The sequence below is a fragment of the Telopea speciosissima genome, chromosome 8 (genome assembly GCF_018873765.1).
Source record: "Telopea speciosissima isolate NSW1024214 ecotype Mountain lineage chromosome 8, Tspe_v1, whole genome shotgun sequence".
NCBI lineage: Eukaryota > Viridiplantae > Streptophyta > Magnoliopsida > Proteales > Proteaceae > Telopea > Telopea speciosissima.
Window position 1 is genome coordinate 61,041,455 of NC_057923.1, and position 16,893 is coordinate 61,058,347.

At 39.7% G+C, this 16,893-nt stretch overlaps 1 protein-coding gene across 4 annotated transcripts in view; it reads right to left on the minus strand.

Annotated features, from left to right (window-relative positions):
* LOC122671340 overlaps positions 1-16,893 on the minus strand; it is a 43,326-nt gene that overhangs the window by 18,058 nt on the left and 8,375 nt on the right. For 3 of the 4 annotated variants that reach the window (XM_043868499.1, XM_043868496.1, XM_043868498.1), the window contains exons 3-9: positions 12,167-12,305; positions 11,837-12,041; positions 11,593-11,693; positions 4,215-4,336; positions 4,045-4,136; positions 3,608-3,713; positions 12-166 (exon numbers count right to left, since the gene is read on the minus strand). In XM_043868499.1, the coding sequence (XP_043724434.1) occupies positions 12-166; positions 3,608-3,713; positions 4,045-4,136; positions 4,215-4,336; positions 11,593-11,693; positions 11,837-12,041; positions 12,167-12,305 (920 nt within the window). The remainder of the gene's footprint in view (positions 1-11; positions 167-3,607; positions 3,714-4,044; positions 4,137-4,214; positions 4,337-11,592; positions 11,694-11,836; positions 12,042-12,166; positions 12,306-16,893) is intronic. The other variant, XM_043868497.1, reaches the window with a different exon arrangement.

Consider the following 16,893-nt stretch of genomic DNA (forward strand, 5'->3'; position numbering starts at 1 on the left):
GAGAGAGAGACTTTATCAGCCCATCCAAGTCTTCTGCCGAAAGGGTGCATTCCCTGCATAACCCATCAGTTAAAAGGTCTTCAGGAGTCTCCGTTCCACGTACAGCAATGACTACTGATCTCATATGATGAACAACCACAAGAAAGTAAGCAGCTTCACGCTTTGCCTAAGAATGAGAAGTCAAAGTAAAAAAAATAAATGAAATATTAAGCCTTGGATAATGAAGAAATAAAAAATCCACGTTTATAAAAAGAAAGGAAAAATTGTATTAGCAATCAAAATTGCTCAACCATCATGATTAATAATCACAAAAACAAAGTTATGATATGGTAATTTTATCATAAAATTAAGAAACTAAATTAAAGGGGCGAAACCCTCAACAGGAAGTCAATGCTTAAATTCCCCATTAAAGCAGAAACTTTCCTATTTAATGCCAGCAGAAACTTTCCTATTTAATGCCAATCTTCCAAAGAAATCATTTTGGTAACGAGCGGTCAATCAAGGTGATGCAGATACCAAACAACCCAATTTTAGGAATTGGGTATACTTTTTTGTGGTGGGCCCAAAAAAGAATCAACCATAGACCCAGCCAACCATGCTACTGTGAAGAGAATGTCAATATATGAATGCGACAAGCCAAGATTGGTCTTTGAGCCTTTATTTTTTATTCTCATCTAATTCCTCCCATATTAGGTTTAAGCATACCAGGGGAAGTTATACAATTTTATCCTTTCAGGTCTTAAGGCTGGTTATTGAAGAACCAGCAACAACCTTATTGGATCAATAGGACATATCCAAGAGGGCTAGGAAGAATCGCACTTGATTCAAGAACAAGACCCGCAAGTCTGACCAGTTATAATAGATCGGACCAGAGTAGATACGTTCAGTTTGGTGGGAACACTTAAGCACATCATTTTCTCTCTCATTTGTCATCATTTCAGTTGTTTCAGTCTGTCATTACATTTCTTTTATGTTTTGGTAATAAATACTGCTGGTTAGTAATATTAAGTGGGGTAATTTCAGTAAATCAAGCATAGTTCTAAACATCAGTGAAATTTCACCGAAATTTCATTTTTTCCCCGCTAATTTCGAGCCTACCGAAACAAAATGGTAGGCGAAATAGAAGTCTTGCATTTTTTCGGTTGGTATTTTGCTAGTTTCGGAAAATTTTCGGTATGTTTCGCATCGTTTTGCCAAAACGACACGAAACAGGTTACTTAAATACTTCATTCCACAAGTTCTGGTCAAAACTGTATCATCGCCTATTTTTCTTGGATTTTGGCTGCATCATACTCCTGGAATACGCTGATGGGGGTTGCCACATCACTCCAAAGACTTCAGTTGCTGCATATTGGTGAAGATTTGGCCACATTCAACAGATCCATGTAAAGAAATTTTTCCAAAAAATGATTTTTTTGCAAAAAATAATATAAATACCTGTTCGTTGGTGATGAAATTTTTATACATTGGAGGCCAATCTACAACCTCACGGTGCCAGAACTTTTTTCTGTTTATATATTTTTTTTTATTTTTCTGATTTAAAAAGTAGATTTTCCTACAACAAAAATGTGAAAAAAAGTAGGGTTACTATAAACTGGATGGGGCTCAACTATATATATGTTAGACACTGTTGGCCATTCTACAACAGAGTAATTATTTTATGTATCTGGGCTCAATCATAAATAAAGAAGGTGATATAGAGGATGATGTTTCACAGAGAGCTAAAATAGGATGAAGTGGAGAGGTGTGTCCAGAGTATTGTGTGATCGACGTATTCCTTTAAAACTGTTAAGGAAAATTTTATAGGACAATCATACGACCGGCTATGATGTATGGTGAGGAATGTTGGGCAGTTAAGAAGCATCATGTAGACAATCATCGATACAATATGGACCAATACTTTAAACGATGCCTCCTTCTGGTTTTGGATTTTTTCCCGTCTCCTCTTCTTCTGTTTCTGGCTTTTATTTTTATTTTTCTTCTTCTTCGAGCCTCCCCTTCTCTATTTTTTTTTTTTCCTTCTTCTTTCAGCCTCCGCTTTTTCTCCTCCTTCTGGTTCTTGGTTTCATTTTTTTTTCCTCTAATACTACTTCGGATGTTGGGTGGCTCCATCTGATGGAAACTTGGCACTCCTCCCTGAAACTGTCCTTTTGCCCAGCATTTTTTTTTTTATTCTTCTCATTCTTCTTCCCTTCTCTGTTCTGTGCTGTCTTAATATTATTATTTTTCTTAATTTTTCTTCTCTTCCTTTGCCTTCTTCTTCTATGGCTGCGGCAGTAGTGGTGGCTTGGTGGTTGGCTTCTGCTAGTGGCAGCCGGTGGCTTTGGCTGCTACTGTAATTCCATGATTCAAAATTCTAATGTTGCTGGAAGTCTGTGATTCAAAGCAAGTTGTGCATCTATTGATATAAGTTAAACAATGCATCTGTTAGTAAAAGTTATGCAATTCTGTGACTATAAGACTGTACTTTTGTGATTCTGTGATTATGTGATTCACTGATTTGTAATTTTATAATTCTATGATTCACTGATTTTGTAATTCTGTGATTTTGCAATTCCTTGATTATGTGATTCAATTGTGCAATATAACCCTGAACATCAGCATCTAGGTTTAACCCACTCATACACACCTAGGCGGACACCTTGTTGCCTAAGCGATTTGGCTCCCCTCTACCGCCTTGGGTTGCCTTGACAATTATGGGAATGAGTATAGGGGACAACAGAGGAAGTCGGAGAGAGGAGCTGGTCAGAGTTCAGTGCATATGGTCATTAGTACCTGTGTTTTATAAGATTGATTCAAGTCCAGAATTCCCAGCTCGATCTGTTCCCTCTTAAAGGAGATCTCTTCCTCAAAGCAAAAACTCTTCTCGTTGCTGGTTTCCTTATTGCAAGGTAGGAGAACATCCCCATACCTGCCTTTCTCTTTGGTTTCTTTATTCTAACCTCCTTATTCCTTGATTTCCATTACTACCCATTCCATGTTCATTCATTCTACTTTATCCATATTTATCACCATTCCTAGTTTACCCTTTTGTCATACGTTAAACAGTTACACCCCACTCCCTTGTCTCTTCTCTTATAATTTTAACTTCTTTTAGTTACGGTTTTGCCATTGTTTATAATATTTGAGTTGGTTAAGTGATTGGGTGGGCCCATAAGTGAACCCAATAGGATATTTTGACCCAGGTTCTGCATCACTGAAGCAATACTGCTTCACCATATGTCATAAAAAAGGTTCATAGATTACTTAAGGCATTTCTGTCAAAGAGTACAGCATCCTCTTTAACAATAAAATGGGGGAGGCAGATACTGGAAATTGCAGAAAACATGGAGTTCTTTCCACAAAATTTAATTAAAATAAGAAGGGCACACACCATAAATTACAGGGAAGATTTCATTTCTCAATTAACTACTAAAGAAAATTTTAAGAAACACATTTGCAACTCAACATAGAAATGAACCATTTCTTAGTGGCTTCTTCTATTCCAATAGTCCTTTTTCTCTTTAAAATTGCACAAGCAAATGAAATTTTGCAGAATGTAGCATGGTGATAATTCTGTTTCTGAAGCTGACTGGTGATTACAAAATATTATGTCAAATAATCTCACCTGACTAACACGTCCCTGCTTAAGTGTTTCCGGGGATAGATTAACATATTTCAGAAAAGCTGCTGCATGGCCCCGCCACCAGTTATCACCTTCAAGCACTGGCCTCCTAAAAAAGGGAGGGTGAATATCAATTATGAATTTTCAATTAGCGGTAGAAACAGAACTGCAACATTCCATGAAAACCATTACACGAATAGATAGAAAAACTAATCAAATCAAGTAGATTTCTAAAAGCAAAATCGGGGTATTTTTTTTTCACTAAAAAAAAACAACTATAGTCTTTAATCATTATTATTTACATGAAAACAGTAAGAAAAAGGAAAGAGGCCAGCATGATCCAAAATATCTACTGGAAACCCGGATCAAAATATATGTTAGTTTTCTAGTAATTTCCAGCTCATCTGTAACCTTTCAAATATATCTAGTTAATTACCAACCTGCTACGAGTCCAGGGGGTGAAAACCCCTTGCCTATAGAACCATGAACAAGGAAATAAGACAGGATTTCTTCCAAAATCAAGTAATGGACCCTGCACAGAAATCTATGTAAGACATTATCATGATATAATGAAACAACAAGTTCAATTAAGAATGTTCCAGCAAGGGACCGTGTAGGCAGCTTCAGCAAATTGATGAAATAGTGCAGCCTCCTGAATCTGTTCTCTAGGAGCTTCCATCAGCTCTTGATATGAGCATGAAGACTGCCCATGCCTCTGCAATAAAGCAAATCCTGGACCAAGAAAGCTTTCATTGATACTATGTCAGAAAATTGCAGAAAGAAAATGATTAACTGACTCATAATTCTGAATTTAAGAGTATTGTGCAGAAGTTTCATTTTATTGATACAAAATCCAGCATGATCTCCAAAATAATTAATAGAAAGGTAAAGTTTAAACATATATTAGAAAAAGCAATTTAGGTAGGCCAAAAGAATAGCTCAGGGCCCACTTCTGCAGCTTGTAAATGTATCACTCGTATTGAAAAAGAGAAGCCACTTATATAGCCATTAGAAACTCCACTTCTTTTGATGACATAGCATGTAATAGCACATCTGAGCATTATGAGAACCCTACATGATTCTGGAGATCACCAATTGAAACATCAGATCCGCTGTTCCAGTAGTTTTATATAAGTTGGAAATTGAAAAGGCATATGATCACGTAATCTAGGATTTCTTCAACATATGATGAGAAGGATCAGATTTGGAGTTAAATGGAAGCAATGGATGAAGGTATGTTACTCATTAGTTGGTTCTCTATTTTAGTTAGTGGAGTTCATGAGACCCGAGTGGTTCTTTGGCTGTTCAATAGGACCTATTGTCTCATTTCCTGTTCTTTTGATTGCATAAGCTCTTAGTAAGATGGATGGCTAAAGCAGTCAATTCTGGTCTGTTTGAGGGCTTTACTGTCCCAAGTTGCAGCTCCCCATTTCTCATAATCAGTATGTTAATGACACATTGGTGTTTTGTGGTGCTTCTCATAGTCGACTTAGATTTGGAGTAGTGTTCTACGAGTTTTGAGCAGTACTTTGGATCAAGGCAAATTTTCTTAAAAATTCAAATGATTCCTATAGGTGAAGTTGCTGAATTGGAAGGGTAGCTGCTAATTTAGAGTGTCACAATGGTTCCCTACCTTCAGTATACTAAGGAGTGCCACTGGGGACCTCTTTTAAGCAAAATGTGCATTGGAACCTGAGAAAAATTGGCAGCATGTATAGGGTCCTATATATTTATAGGAGGTAAGATTACTTTGATTAAAGCATTATTGGCTAGCATCCTAATCCACTTCTATCAGTGATTAAAATTTCAGCTTCTGTGGCAAAAAAAAAAGAAGAGCAAATTAATCCAATTTCTTGTGGGATGACTGTGAGGGGATGTTATCTTTGGAAGTGTTGAGCAGTGCATTGTGTTTTGTAATTGTTATCAACACAAGTGCATATCAATGGTCCAGATTTGTTATTGGAGTTTATGTAAATTCTATTCTGGAGTTGAATGACTCAGTGGTAGTTCATTTGACTGCTAAGGGACCAATTTGATTTTGCTTCAAGTTGAAGTTTCGGTCAGCATGATTTAAATATTGGTTTGGTCAGCAGGTCGGTTGCATGGTTCAACCAAATTGATTTTGGTTCAAGCAAATCTATTGTAAATAATGATTCAGCTCATGAGATAACATCTCGGCCAGCACTTTAGATGAAGATTTAGTACACTCTTAAGAGAAGGATTTGGCCAGCAGTCGAATGATGACTCAGCCAGGAATCTCAGCTGGTTAGGACATGGATTCGGCCAGCAAGATGTTGGAAGTTAAGAAATCTCAGCAGTAGAGTGAGATGAGGATTCAGCCTAGCAGAATATCTCATATTGTATCCTAGTTTTCTAAGGTACCCAATTATGAAGAAGATTTAGGGAGCTGAACTTAGAAACCTTGTGTTATTTGGTTTCTAAAAAGGATAATCTAAAAGAATATGGGGACTCTCCCCATACGCATGAAAATCCCTTTTGAATAGAGTTTCTAAAAAAATAGAAACAAGATAATCCTCTCTAAGAAATCGGCTGTGGTGAGTTAAGAAAAAGGGAAGATCATCTCTAATAAGAGGAGCTTTTTCAGAATCATGTACTTCTTAAGAAGTCAGTCCAAGAGAAGGAGAAGAGAAGGGAGACTTCTGTTTTTGCTGCACCTTTTTCCTTGGAGTTGATCACTGTTATTTGAAGGATATTTGAAGAAAAAGGAAGGAGGAGACATCATCTGGCTACTGCTGCTACTTTGTTCCTGAGTTCTCTTTTCTTTCTGAAGAAGGAAGAAGAACTGAAGAAGTTGGCTCTCGGTTTCAGCTGCTATCATGTTTCTAAATTTCCTTTTTGAAGAAATGCAGAAAGTTGAAGAAGAAGGAAGGAGGAGGAGGATTAGAGAGTTGGCTGTTGAGGTTTGTGCACAGAGTTCTGCAAATAAGGTTAGTGCATTCACTATTACAGATTTCAGAACAGGTTTTGTAGTGTTGCATGGTTGGTTTTTGAAATCTGAGTTTAGATTTAGGTCCTTATTGTTCAATGTTCGATCTCTGCTAATCTGGGATCAGATTAAGTCCTTTACAGTGCAAGGATCTAGTTCAGTAAATCGGACTCGGATATAAATTAGTTTGGAGTTCTTCATTGTGCGAATCAGATCACTGCTACTCTAACCCTGATTGGTGGAAATTTGGTTGTGAAATCCGGTTTGAATGCTCGTCAGTTTCACTTATTTTATGTGAAGCTAATAAACTTATTCAATTTCAGCAAGCATTAGTAGGCCGACATACTCTCATATTGTGTGATTATTTTTTGCATAGCTAAAGCTGGATTTAAGATCATTATTGTCAGTTTATGCCGCTGTAGTATATCAGTGCTTGATTGGTCGTACAAGTACAGTTTGAGTTATTATTCTATGTGGAGTTCAGTTATAACCGATCTGTGAGTTAAACAGAGTAGGTGCAGAATCTGTTGCAGATCAAAGAAGGTACAGCAAGTTCGGGTGATATAATTGCTGGCTTGTTATTTTATGTGGAGCTGGATCAAGTCAAGCAACTCGACAGCAGCTTGATTGATTAGTTGCACGTGTGGGGACTGAAATCAGTTTGCTGGAAATGATTAGAGGATTGTGAATTCATTGTGGCTGATACACCTTGTCTGAGAAGGTGTTCAAAGGTTGAATATAAAAAAATTAACTCGGGTATGTTGGTGATTTGAGTTCTAATTTTTCTTTATCATTGCATGTAAATTTTACTCTTGAGATGAGGATAGACTTGATGTATTAGGGTTTTCATTGTAAACCTGATATTATTATTGTTACTTTGTAAATGCTGTTACATAGGTGCGTGACATGCGTGGTTGGGGTTGTAGCTCCACAAGCAGTGGGTGCTGTGTTGAACTGTGTAAGGGGTCGGTGCTCCTCACTGGTGGGTGCTAGTGAAATTACATTACTGTCTTGTGCAAAAACATATAGGCCACCTTTCGAGCCAGTGCTCGAGTGGTCATTGCACTGTGGACGTAGCCTTCGGGTGAACCACGTAAATTGTTGTGTGCTTGTGGTTTGCATTTTCGTTTTCAGGTGTTGTTTGACAAGAGAGCACAAGAAGTACACCATGAAGGATCGTTTTTAGGCACCATCACTAATTCATCCCATCCCCTCTCCGTAACACATTGTATAACAGCGGAATCACAAGCTGCACTTGGAAAAATGGGAATAAACATGCCTAGCAAACAATAAAAGTGGTTGAATTCAGAAGAGTCAAATCTTTAAATGTTGAATTTCTATCCAAGGGGTTGTGGAGAATCAGTAATAAACCAAAAAGCCTTTGAAGTAGGGTGGTTAGAGCTACATATGAAAGTTCAAATGAATGGGAAACCTTGGATGTGATAAATCCATCCCCTTCTTTGCACAGAAATCTCAATGATTGGAATGTTCCCAAAATGACTTTGTGTTTCGAACCGTGGGATTAGTATCTTAGCATCATACATTAGGGTTAATTAGGGTTTTCCTTTATTTACCTCTTTTACCTTTTTACTCCTTTGGGCTGTAATTCCATTATAAATAAAGAAGACATCTGTCATTAAAGACAAGTCACATCATTCCTCAACTCTGATTCTGAATTTGGTATCAAAGCCCAAAAACCTAGAAAGTTTTTTTTGTTGTTTTTCGCGTTGCTCTCCACCACCACCACCGCCGCCAATTGGAGGCCACAGCCTCCTCGTTTAGCATGGTGGACAGAACCAGAACCATGCACTCCTAGTCTTCCTCCGTCGCGCCTCACTCACCGCGCATTCTCTCATCACCGCGACTCTCCATTGGTTGCCTTGCTCTTTGTTGTGATCTCCTTCGTTGTGCCTCCATTCGCCGGCCCTCCTGTGTTGCCGCCAAGATCCCATCGTCACGCCTCTTTTCTGCCACGACCTAGTTGCCACGCCACCATCCGCCGGTCCTACCTTGCTGGTGTTGCCGCCGTGATACCATCGTCGTGCCGCTCTTCCGCCGCAACCTAGTCGCTACGCCTCCATCCGCCAGCCCTCCCTTGTCGGTGCTGCCGCCACGATCCCATCGTTGTGCCTCCCTTCCACCACGACCTAATCGTCGCGCCTCCGCCCGCGTCGGTGCTGTCGCCGCGACCTCAACGTCGTGCCTCCAGCAGCCAGCTTGGCTGCCGGTGCTGCAGCTGCAACTCCGTCGCCTCACCATCTTCTCTTGCCGGTGACGCCAAACCCTGCACGATCGCCCTCGACCCACGGCTTCTTCTTGCCGGTCTTCCTTGCCGCTGTGCCTCTCCCACCGATGCTCCCGTATCAGTTGTTGTGGTGATATCTCCTCTGTGCATATCATGGGTGACGAAATTAATAGTTCGACATCCACTGGTGTACCTGCAATGGCTCCACTTGGTCGTTCAAGTACCTCCATTGGGCATAACACTCTCCAACCTGGCCCCATCAAATTAAATAGTCAGAACCATAGTTGTCAAGGCGCCGCCTAGGCGGGTGCCTTGGACGGCTTGGTCACCTAGTTGGTGCCACCTTGATTTTTACCCTCTCCAACGCCTTGGGTCGCCTAGACACTGTGACAACTATGGGCAGAACTACCTCACCTGGTCCCGGGCATGCCTTCTCACACTCCGAGGTCACAACTATTCTGGCCTTATTACTGGGGACACTCCCAAGCCAGCCGATCCTACTGCCACTTCTACATGGTCGTCTAATGATGCGTCGGTTATGTCCTTCTTGATTAATTCAATGGGGCCCTCTATCAGTCCCAGCTTTGTTCTCTTTGATTCTGCCAAGGAACTATGGGATGCAGTTTGTCAAACCTACTTACAGGCAGGGAAAAAGAACTTACTAAGCAAGGGGTCTGTTTCCAACTCTTTATAGGAAGCAAGCAAGAAAGGAGGAGAGCATTTCATTCTCCTTGACTTGCCTTAAACGGGGGAAACAGGACTTTCGAGAGTCAATGCCTGTTCCAGATGAATTGTCAATGTCGGTGCTCCTATCGAAGAAAATCAATTTAATAGCTAACTTGCAGATATTGTCAGACCAATAATTCTTGTCAAGTGGAGGTGTAAAGTTCGAACTATCTTAAATAGGCATACAGTCATCGACTGCCTCAAGCAAAATAATCCCCAAACAAAGGACAAGGATAGAGGGCACCAATACATGGATCAATCCATGTGGTGGGACCTCCGACCCCCTTGCACTGACTAACTGAGCGCAAAGTATTTTAATTGTAGAATGATTGTTATCATTCTCTTTCACTCGGTGTGACCAGAGGCATCATTACTAGTGATTTTATGCCCAGATTTATGAGATACGACCATAGTTGTCATGGCGTCGGCGTCCTGGCGCTGGAGAGGGTTGCATGGCGACCTACGCCATGGCGACCCTCATTGATTTCTTCTTCCTGTCTCTCTTTCCCTCTTCGATTTCTTCTTCCTGTCTTCAATTTCTTCTTCCCTCTTCGATTTCTTCTTTCCCTCTTCGATTTCTTCTTCCTGTCTTCTTTCCCTCTTCGATCTCTTTCGATTTCTTCTTTCCCTCTTCGATCTCTTTCGATTTCTTCTTTCCCTCTTCGATTTCTTCTTCGATTTCTGAATTTTCTTCTTAAAACTTGAGAAACAATAGAGAAAAAATAAAACATGGCTTGAGTATACATCTATTAACACATTAAAAATAGAGAAAATAAAAAATAAAACATGGTCGACATGCTCGCCATGGCGGGCGACATGTCAATATATCGACGTGACACCCCTCCACCGACTTGGATCGCCGTGACGTCGTGACAACTATGGATACGACGTCAGGTTCATAACACTACTCAAAAGGAGTTGTCTCTCATTGCCTATTACTCAGCCTTGACTACTCTCTAGCAGCAATTAGACTTCCTGTTCCTATTGTTCACTCTGATGATGTTGGTACCTTTCAAACGGAGAGGGAGATGGGACGTGTGTATGATTTTCTGACAAGCCTTAACCCAAAATATGACCAGGTTAGGATTCAAAATTGGGGCGTGAGACTTTCCCTACTCTTCTTCAGGTATATAATCTTGTTCAATCTGAAGAACACCGACAGACTGTTATGATCCCCCCCCCCCCCGTTGTTCCCGTTCGATCTCCCTTGCTTACTATACCATCTACACCAGTTCCTGCAAACTTCTCCAAGGCCCCTACTTCTGCATGAGAACCCGTGAAGTGTGATTACTATGGTCGCCCTCATCACACGGAAAACTTGTTGGAAGCTTCATGGGCACAATCCTAAACAAGGCAGCACTCATTCCCAGGCCCATCTCTCAGACGCAACCGAGCCTGGCCCTATTGTTCCTCCTGTAGCATCCTTCTCTCCGGATCAGATGGTTGCTCTCCAAAAATTGGTGACACAACTTACCACCAGTTCCTCATCTTCTCGTCTCCAACATTGTCCAGTCAAGTAATTTCCATGTCTCTTCTACCAATCCTTTTTGGTTAATTGACTCTGGTGCTATTGACCACATGAGTAGTAACTCAGACATCTTCCGTACCTATTCTCCTTGCTCTGGCCGAGATAAGGTACGTGTGGCCGATGGGTCTCGGTCCTCCATTTCGGGTAAAGGTTCAGTTTCTTGCTCTTCTCATCTCTCTCTTCCTTCTGTTTTACAAGTCCCTAAATTATGTGCAAATTTGTTGTCCATTTATCGTTTAACCAGTGAGTTGAATTGTTCTATTCATTTCTTCTCCACTCATTATGTGCTTCAGGAAAGCTTGATGTCATATCTTAAATAGAAGGTCAAAAGAGAGACAATTGTCGTATATAATCGAACTTCTACGATCTGGTGACAGGCGCAACGATTGGGTATGGTCGGTTCTGTGATGGTCTCTACTACTTGGAATCCACGCCAACAATACCACTCCCTTCTTTAGCTCACATAAAAGCAACACCTTCACAATTTATAGCATTGTTACACATAAATAAAAGAAAAACTAGAACATATGGAAAAGATTAACCTGCCAACAGTTCCAAATGTCCAGTGCCTGTCGCACGATATGCAACAAGATCACCCAATAGTCGTGCAACTGAATAAACCTCATCTTCCTCCAAGACACTCCTGGAAAACAAAGACAATATATATAAGGATGGATGGAGAGAAGAAGATAGATAAGACAATAGCTAGATAAATAGAAGTTAATCAGATGGATAATGGTACAAATAAAAGAAACAGAGAAAATCAAATGCAGCATAGAACCCTACAAGTATTTGACACGTCCCAGACAGCATAAAGCCTCACGAATTCCATGATCAAATACCTCCCTGTAATGAGCTTTCCATGCATTGTCATGAGTTGCATAAAATGACCTCCATCTTAGCACATCAGATCCGGTGAAACATTGCAGTACTACCATAAACCACACCATAACCAGAAAAACTACCAGTAAATTTTGCTTCAGCCCATTGCCTGAATTACAGGATATAAAATAAAGATTGCTAAGTATCAAGATCTGCTACTTCAAAATAAATAGCGTCAGAATGCAAATTTACAAGGCAATATCATGAATGCAAGGGGCAAAAACAGCAATCTACCTAAGAAGCAGCCACTGGATGTTCCATGATGAGAAACAAATTTCCTCACAGAAAATATCATGTAAGTTGCTCCAAGAAGTTGTAACACAGTAACTACCATTGCAAATCGTGTCCAACATAACCATCGTTTATACCTCATCTGTGCATCAAGAAGGTTTAAGAAAATTGACATTTTGTTTTGCAGATATTAAAATGCTTCAAATTAAAAGGTCTGCATATATAGCATTATAAAAAATGCAGGGAACGACTTAAATATTCAACCAATAATCCATGCACATGATGCTAGATGATTATGCTGCAGCCAGAATCCGCAGTGCACTTTAATCATAGACTAATAGTGGACTTGACTTCATTAATAGTACTGACGCTTTCACTTCTTCACAAAAAAAAAAAAATAATAACACAAACTGAAAGCAGGAAAGCTACCATACAACATGAAAACAGCACTATAAATAAGCATAGGAAAAACTACATCACACGCGCATTTCCTAACAAATCAATAGATCATGTCCATAGTTGTCAAGGCGTCGCCTAGGCGTCCAGGCAGAGTTTTTCGGGTCTAGACAACGGTCGCCTTAGTGCTATCAAACCAGGTTTGGCCCTTATTTATGTCAAATATCATTTAAGTAAATGTTTTTTTCGTAAATAAACAAATATTCTCCTATTTGAATCCAATAAAAATAGTTAAAAATTAAATTTCAAAAGGATAAAAGTCAACCCCCCCAGTCCAAGAAAAAAAACAGGATTTTCAGCAGTAGATGAAATTTTCAACTTTCTAATGCTGTGGTTTTACTCAAATTTAAAAATTCCATTAATTTTATGGTAAAACATTGCTAAAAACAAAAAGGGCGGTAAAACATTCATTTGTTTTGACATCTAAATTTTTTTTTCATTGAAAGCGATTTTGACAACATCCACTCACAACAAATAAAGTTAGACCGGAACATAACTCCTTCAATATAAATCATATTTAAGCAATCTTCCATTTCTTGGAAAGCTGGTTTTGTGCTCTACCTAATACAAAAAGTCTCATGTAAAATAAAATTATTTGTCCAGCCAAACTTCTTAGAGAACAAGAACATTTCTCTAAATCGAGAGCAATTTAATTACTTATAGATAAGATCATATTTTCTAAGCACAATATAAACCAAATGTGAGACTAGGTATACCAGGACATTGACCAATTCCAAGAACAGTATAAACGAAATGTATGTTTCGATTGTTTCAAACTTCCAATAGCTTGCTTCTTCAGTTCTACTGTCCTCTAGTTCTAAGTTGATTTTTGATGACTTGATGTGGCTTAATATTGATCTTTGATGACTTGATGTGATTTTGATTTTAGAGAGGGAGTTTTTGTATTTAGACTCACCCAAGGATTAGGGATTTCCTATTCTTAGGCTGCATAGGAATTTGGGCCTTTAGCCATTATAAATAAAGGCAAACTGTGGGGCTCCTCTTTACCTCACTGTTTATGAAATTTCTCTCTTGCAAGCTGCTGCAGCTGTTCTTCTACTGAAGATTTGCTTTGTGTGTGATCAAAGCTGGTGAGATTGGTGTGTGATCCAATCGACACCTTGCAATGTGAAGCCCGGGTGGTTCGTTGGTGGGATTGGAGTCTGATCCAATTGACACGCTGCGGTGTGAAGCCCGAGTGGTTCTCTTCAAGTTCTAGTTCCAAAATCCAATTTTTATTCAAGCTACTGCCAATCATCCTCTGCAACAGCAAGTAAGTTTGAGACATCCCCAACCCCATACTTCTTCTCCTAATCCTCCACCGCCCCAACCCTAACCTCCCTCCTTTTAGTTTTCCTATTTTTCACATTCTAAATTCTCCCCAGACCTAACCCTCCATTAGAATCATCTCAAATTTAAACCACAGCATCTCCAGCATACCCCCTCCACTTGATCCGGACCTCTGCCCCTTTTCATCCAACCAAACCCTAAATCCTTCATTATCTCATTAAACCCCAAAACCCTAATTTTCAATCCAGCAACATCCAGCCCTTATCAGACCCTCACACCTTGGCTGAGTGACCCTCCCTACACTAGCAGAACACAACCTGAAACCCTAACCTGCTGCCATTTAAGTTTTCACTCTTCCGCTCATCAAACCATCACTGGACCTTCACTGATAGACTCCCCTACACCTGCCTAGCGTAACCAACCCTAACCCTAATTTTGACCTAATTCCATATTTTACACCAATCGGACTGCCTGTTCATAGCAGATCCTGTAGTACTGGTTCCTAGTGGGTCTTCTACCTACCTAGGACTACATTTAAATCAACCAGTTAGGGACAATATTTGTAACGTCACATGATCACATCACTCTCTAAATTTGGATAGGGGTAGACAAATAAAGGAGAAATCTCCAATGCACAGATTACATGACAGCTTTCAGCTTGGCCATAATTAAATCTGTGAAACCAATCAGACCTACGACAGGTAGACCCTACTAACCTTTCAAGCTTCCAGCTAAAACTTCAAATGCCTTTGCCTTGAAGTTTGTAATCACCAAAACACTGCAATAGCTTGCTTCATCAACCCTAACCTTCACCCTCTTCATCCACCATCAAATCCAAGCCATTGGACTGTTTAATCAAGTTTCTATTTCCTGTCCAAACACAGCAAAACCCCTTCTAGCCCTTCAACCTAACATCCAACTTCACAAAACCCTAACTCCTCTAGCATATTCCAACCACCCGATAACTTTTCATCCAAACCATAACTCTGATTCCTGCCTAAACCATAATATTTCCTTTACTCTTTGCACATTCTAAGCCTAAACAGAAAGCATTATCTCTTCTAAAAAAGAGCAATCCATTGCACGAGGCTCCCACTACTGCAGGGTCTGGGAGGGGCAAATGTACACAGCCTTAACCCCCCTGTTTCGCAGGAGAGGCTGTTTTCAAGTTTTGAACCCGCAACTAACAGATTGCAATACCGCAACTTAACCGTTGCGGCAAGGCTCGCCCACTAAAACTTAGAATTATTCCAGGTTAAGACTTTGATTTCACTCTTTCAAGATTGTTTAACAGTAGAACACTATTACATCAAATTTCTTGCCACTTCTGTACTCTTTAAGTATGCACATAGCATTCCTTGATTACATGAGAATAATAATACTTCTTTCTAATTAACTTCCTTTCTTTAATTTGACAGGCAAAAAGAGAAACTTCTTTACAATTATTTATCATGTCTGACTTATCTCCAGAAGCGTAAAAAGGAAAAGAAAATTTTTGGAAGACTAGAGGCCGGGTAAGAAAGAGGAGATTCGGAGTAAGTTCAAAGGGGACTCAATCCTTCCAAGTTCCAACAGCCGAGAAGTTTTGCATGAGCCCTCTATGAAGGATAATTGTCAAAGACTTGACAAGTGCTCTACACCTCTATTAAAAGAAGCGATGGGGCCAGTAGGGAACCGGAAAGAAGAGGACAAGAAAGGGGAAGAGGCCATGGAGGGAGAACATCCAATTAGCTTCACAGTCCTGCTTCAATTGCCTTTGGTCAGTTGGTGTGCATAGGAGGCCTATGTTCTGGCTATATGATTTGATTGTGGTAGTTGCGGATTGGTCCACTTTTTCATGTCATAGTTGATTCTGCTAGTTTAATGTTTTTGGTTGCTTGGATTGTGGGCTGTGATTTCTGTCGTGGGGTTTTACAGTTCATTTGGAGAACCAAACTGAATTTTTTTCGTAGATTTTGTTTTGACTTTTAACAATTATTTACCTCAGAAATGAAAATTAAATAAGCATGCCAGAAGCCCACCAAACACTTCTAATGTTTATTTGAGAGCCAAGAATATGAGACTTGCCCATCTTATTATAATAATCAAATGTAATCCTATTGCTTTTACGTTGGCATTCCCTCTTCGAGTCCCCAAACAATAGATCCAAGCTGCGGTGCAAGAGCAGGAGCAGGAATGCGTGCAAGATCACCAGAGTGCGAATGCTGATTTACTCAAAAGGCCATTCCAGTCATACAAAAATACATGCACACATTCTTGTTGTCCCATAGGCCATAACACATTGGGGAGTGCAAATATATAAACAGTGCAGAAAATTGGAAACTCCTCCAACGTGTCACCAGCATAGTCTAGAGCATCAGAACACTAATTTACCTTCAGCTATACTCTTCTAATGAGGAGACCCTCATTCTGAGAGCGTGACTTCAAGCACTCCCAAAGGTCCACCTATACACAAGTTTGAAATACGTTCTTCACAACCCCCACCCTAAGAATCTAAATTTTTGCCAGAGTTCTAAAATAGAGGATTTTGTTCAGGTTTTGGAGTTCAAGAATACATGAATTCTCCTTAAAACAGGTAATGTAGAGAATAACAAAGACCATATTCAAAAAATAAAAATAATAAATAATTAATTAATTAATTAAAAAGAGGACAATAGGATAAAAACAAAAAGGTAATTAAATCCAGGACCTGTCTTCTTTGCCATTTTTAGTTTTGAATGTACACTGATAGAACTCCCAAAATTACAATTTTGGTTTCCAGCCAGGATCACACCTAAGCCAGAAGTGGCCAAGCCCATCCCCGCCACAGAGAAAACTTTCTTCCTCAGGACAAATAAGTTACCAGGTTAAAGTGGGGAGAATTTTTTTTTTTTTTGTTTTTGTTGGGATAAGCCTGAGTTGTTGTTGTTGAAGTTATTACTTAATAAACCAAATGTGAAACCTACTTCTTGGGACCGAGATACACTGTTAAAATCGATAGTGCA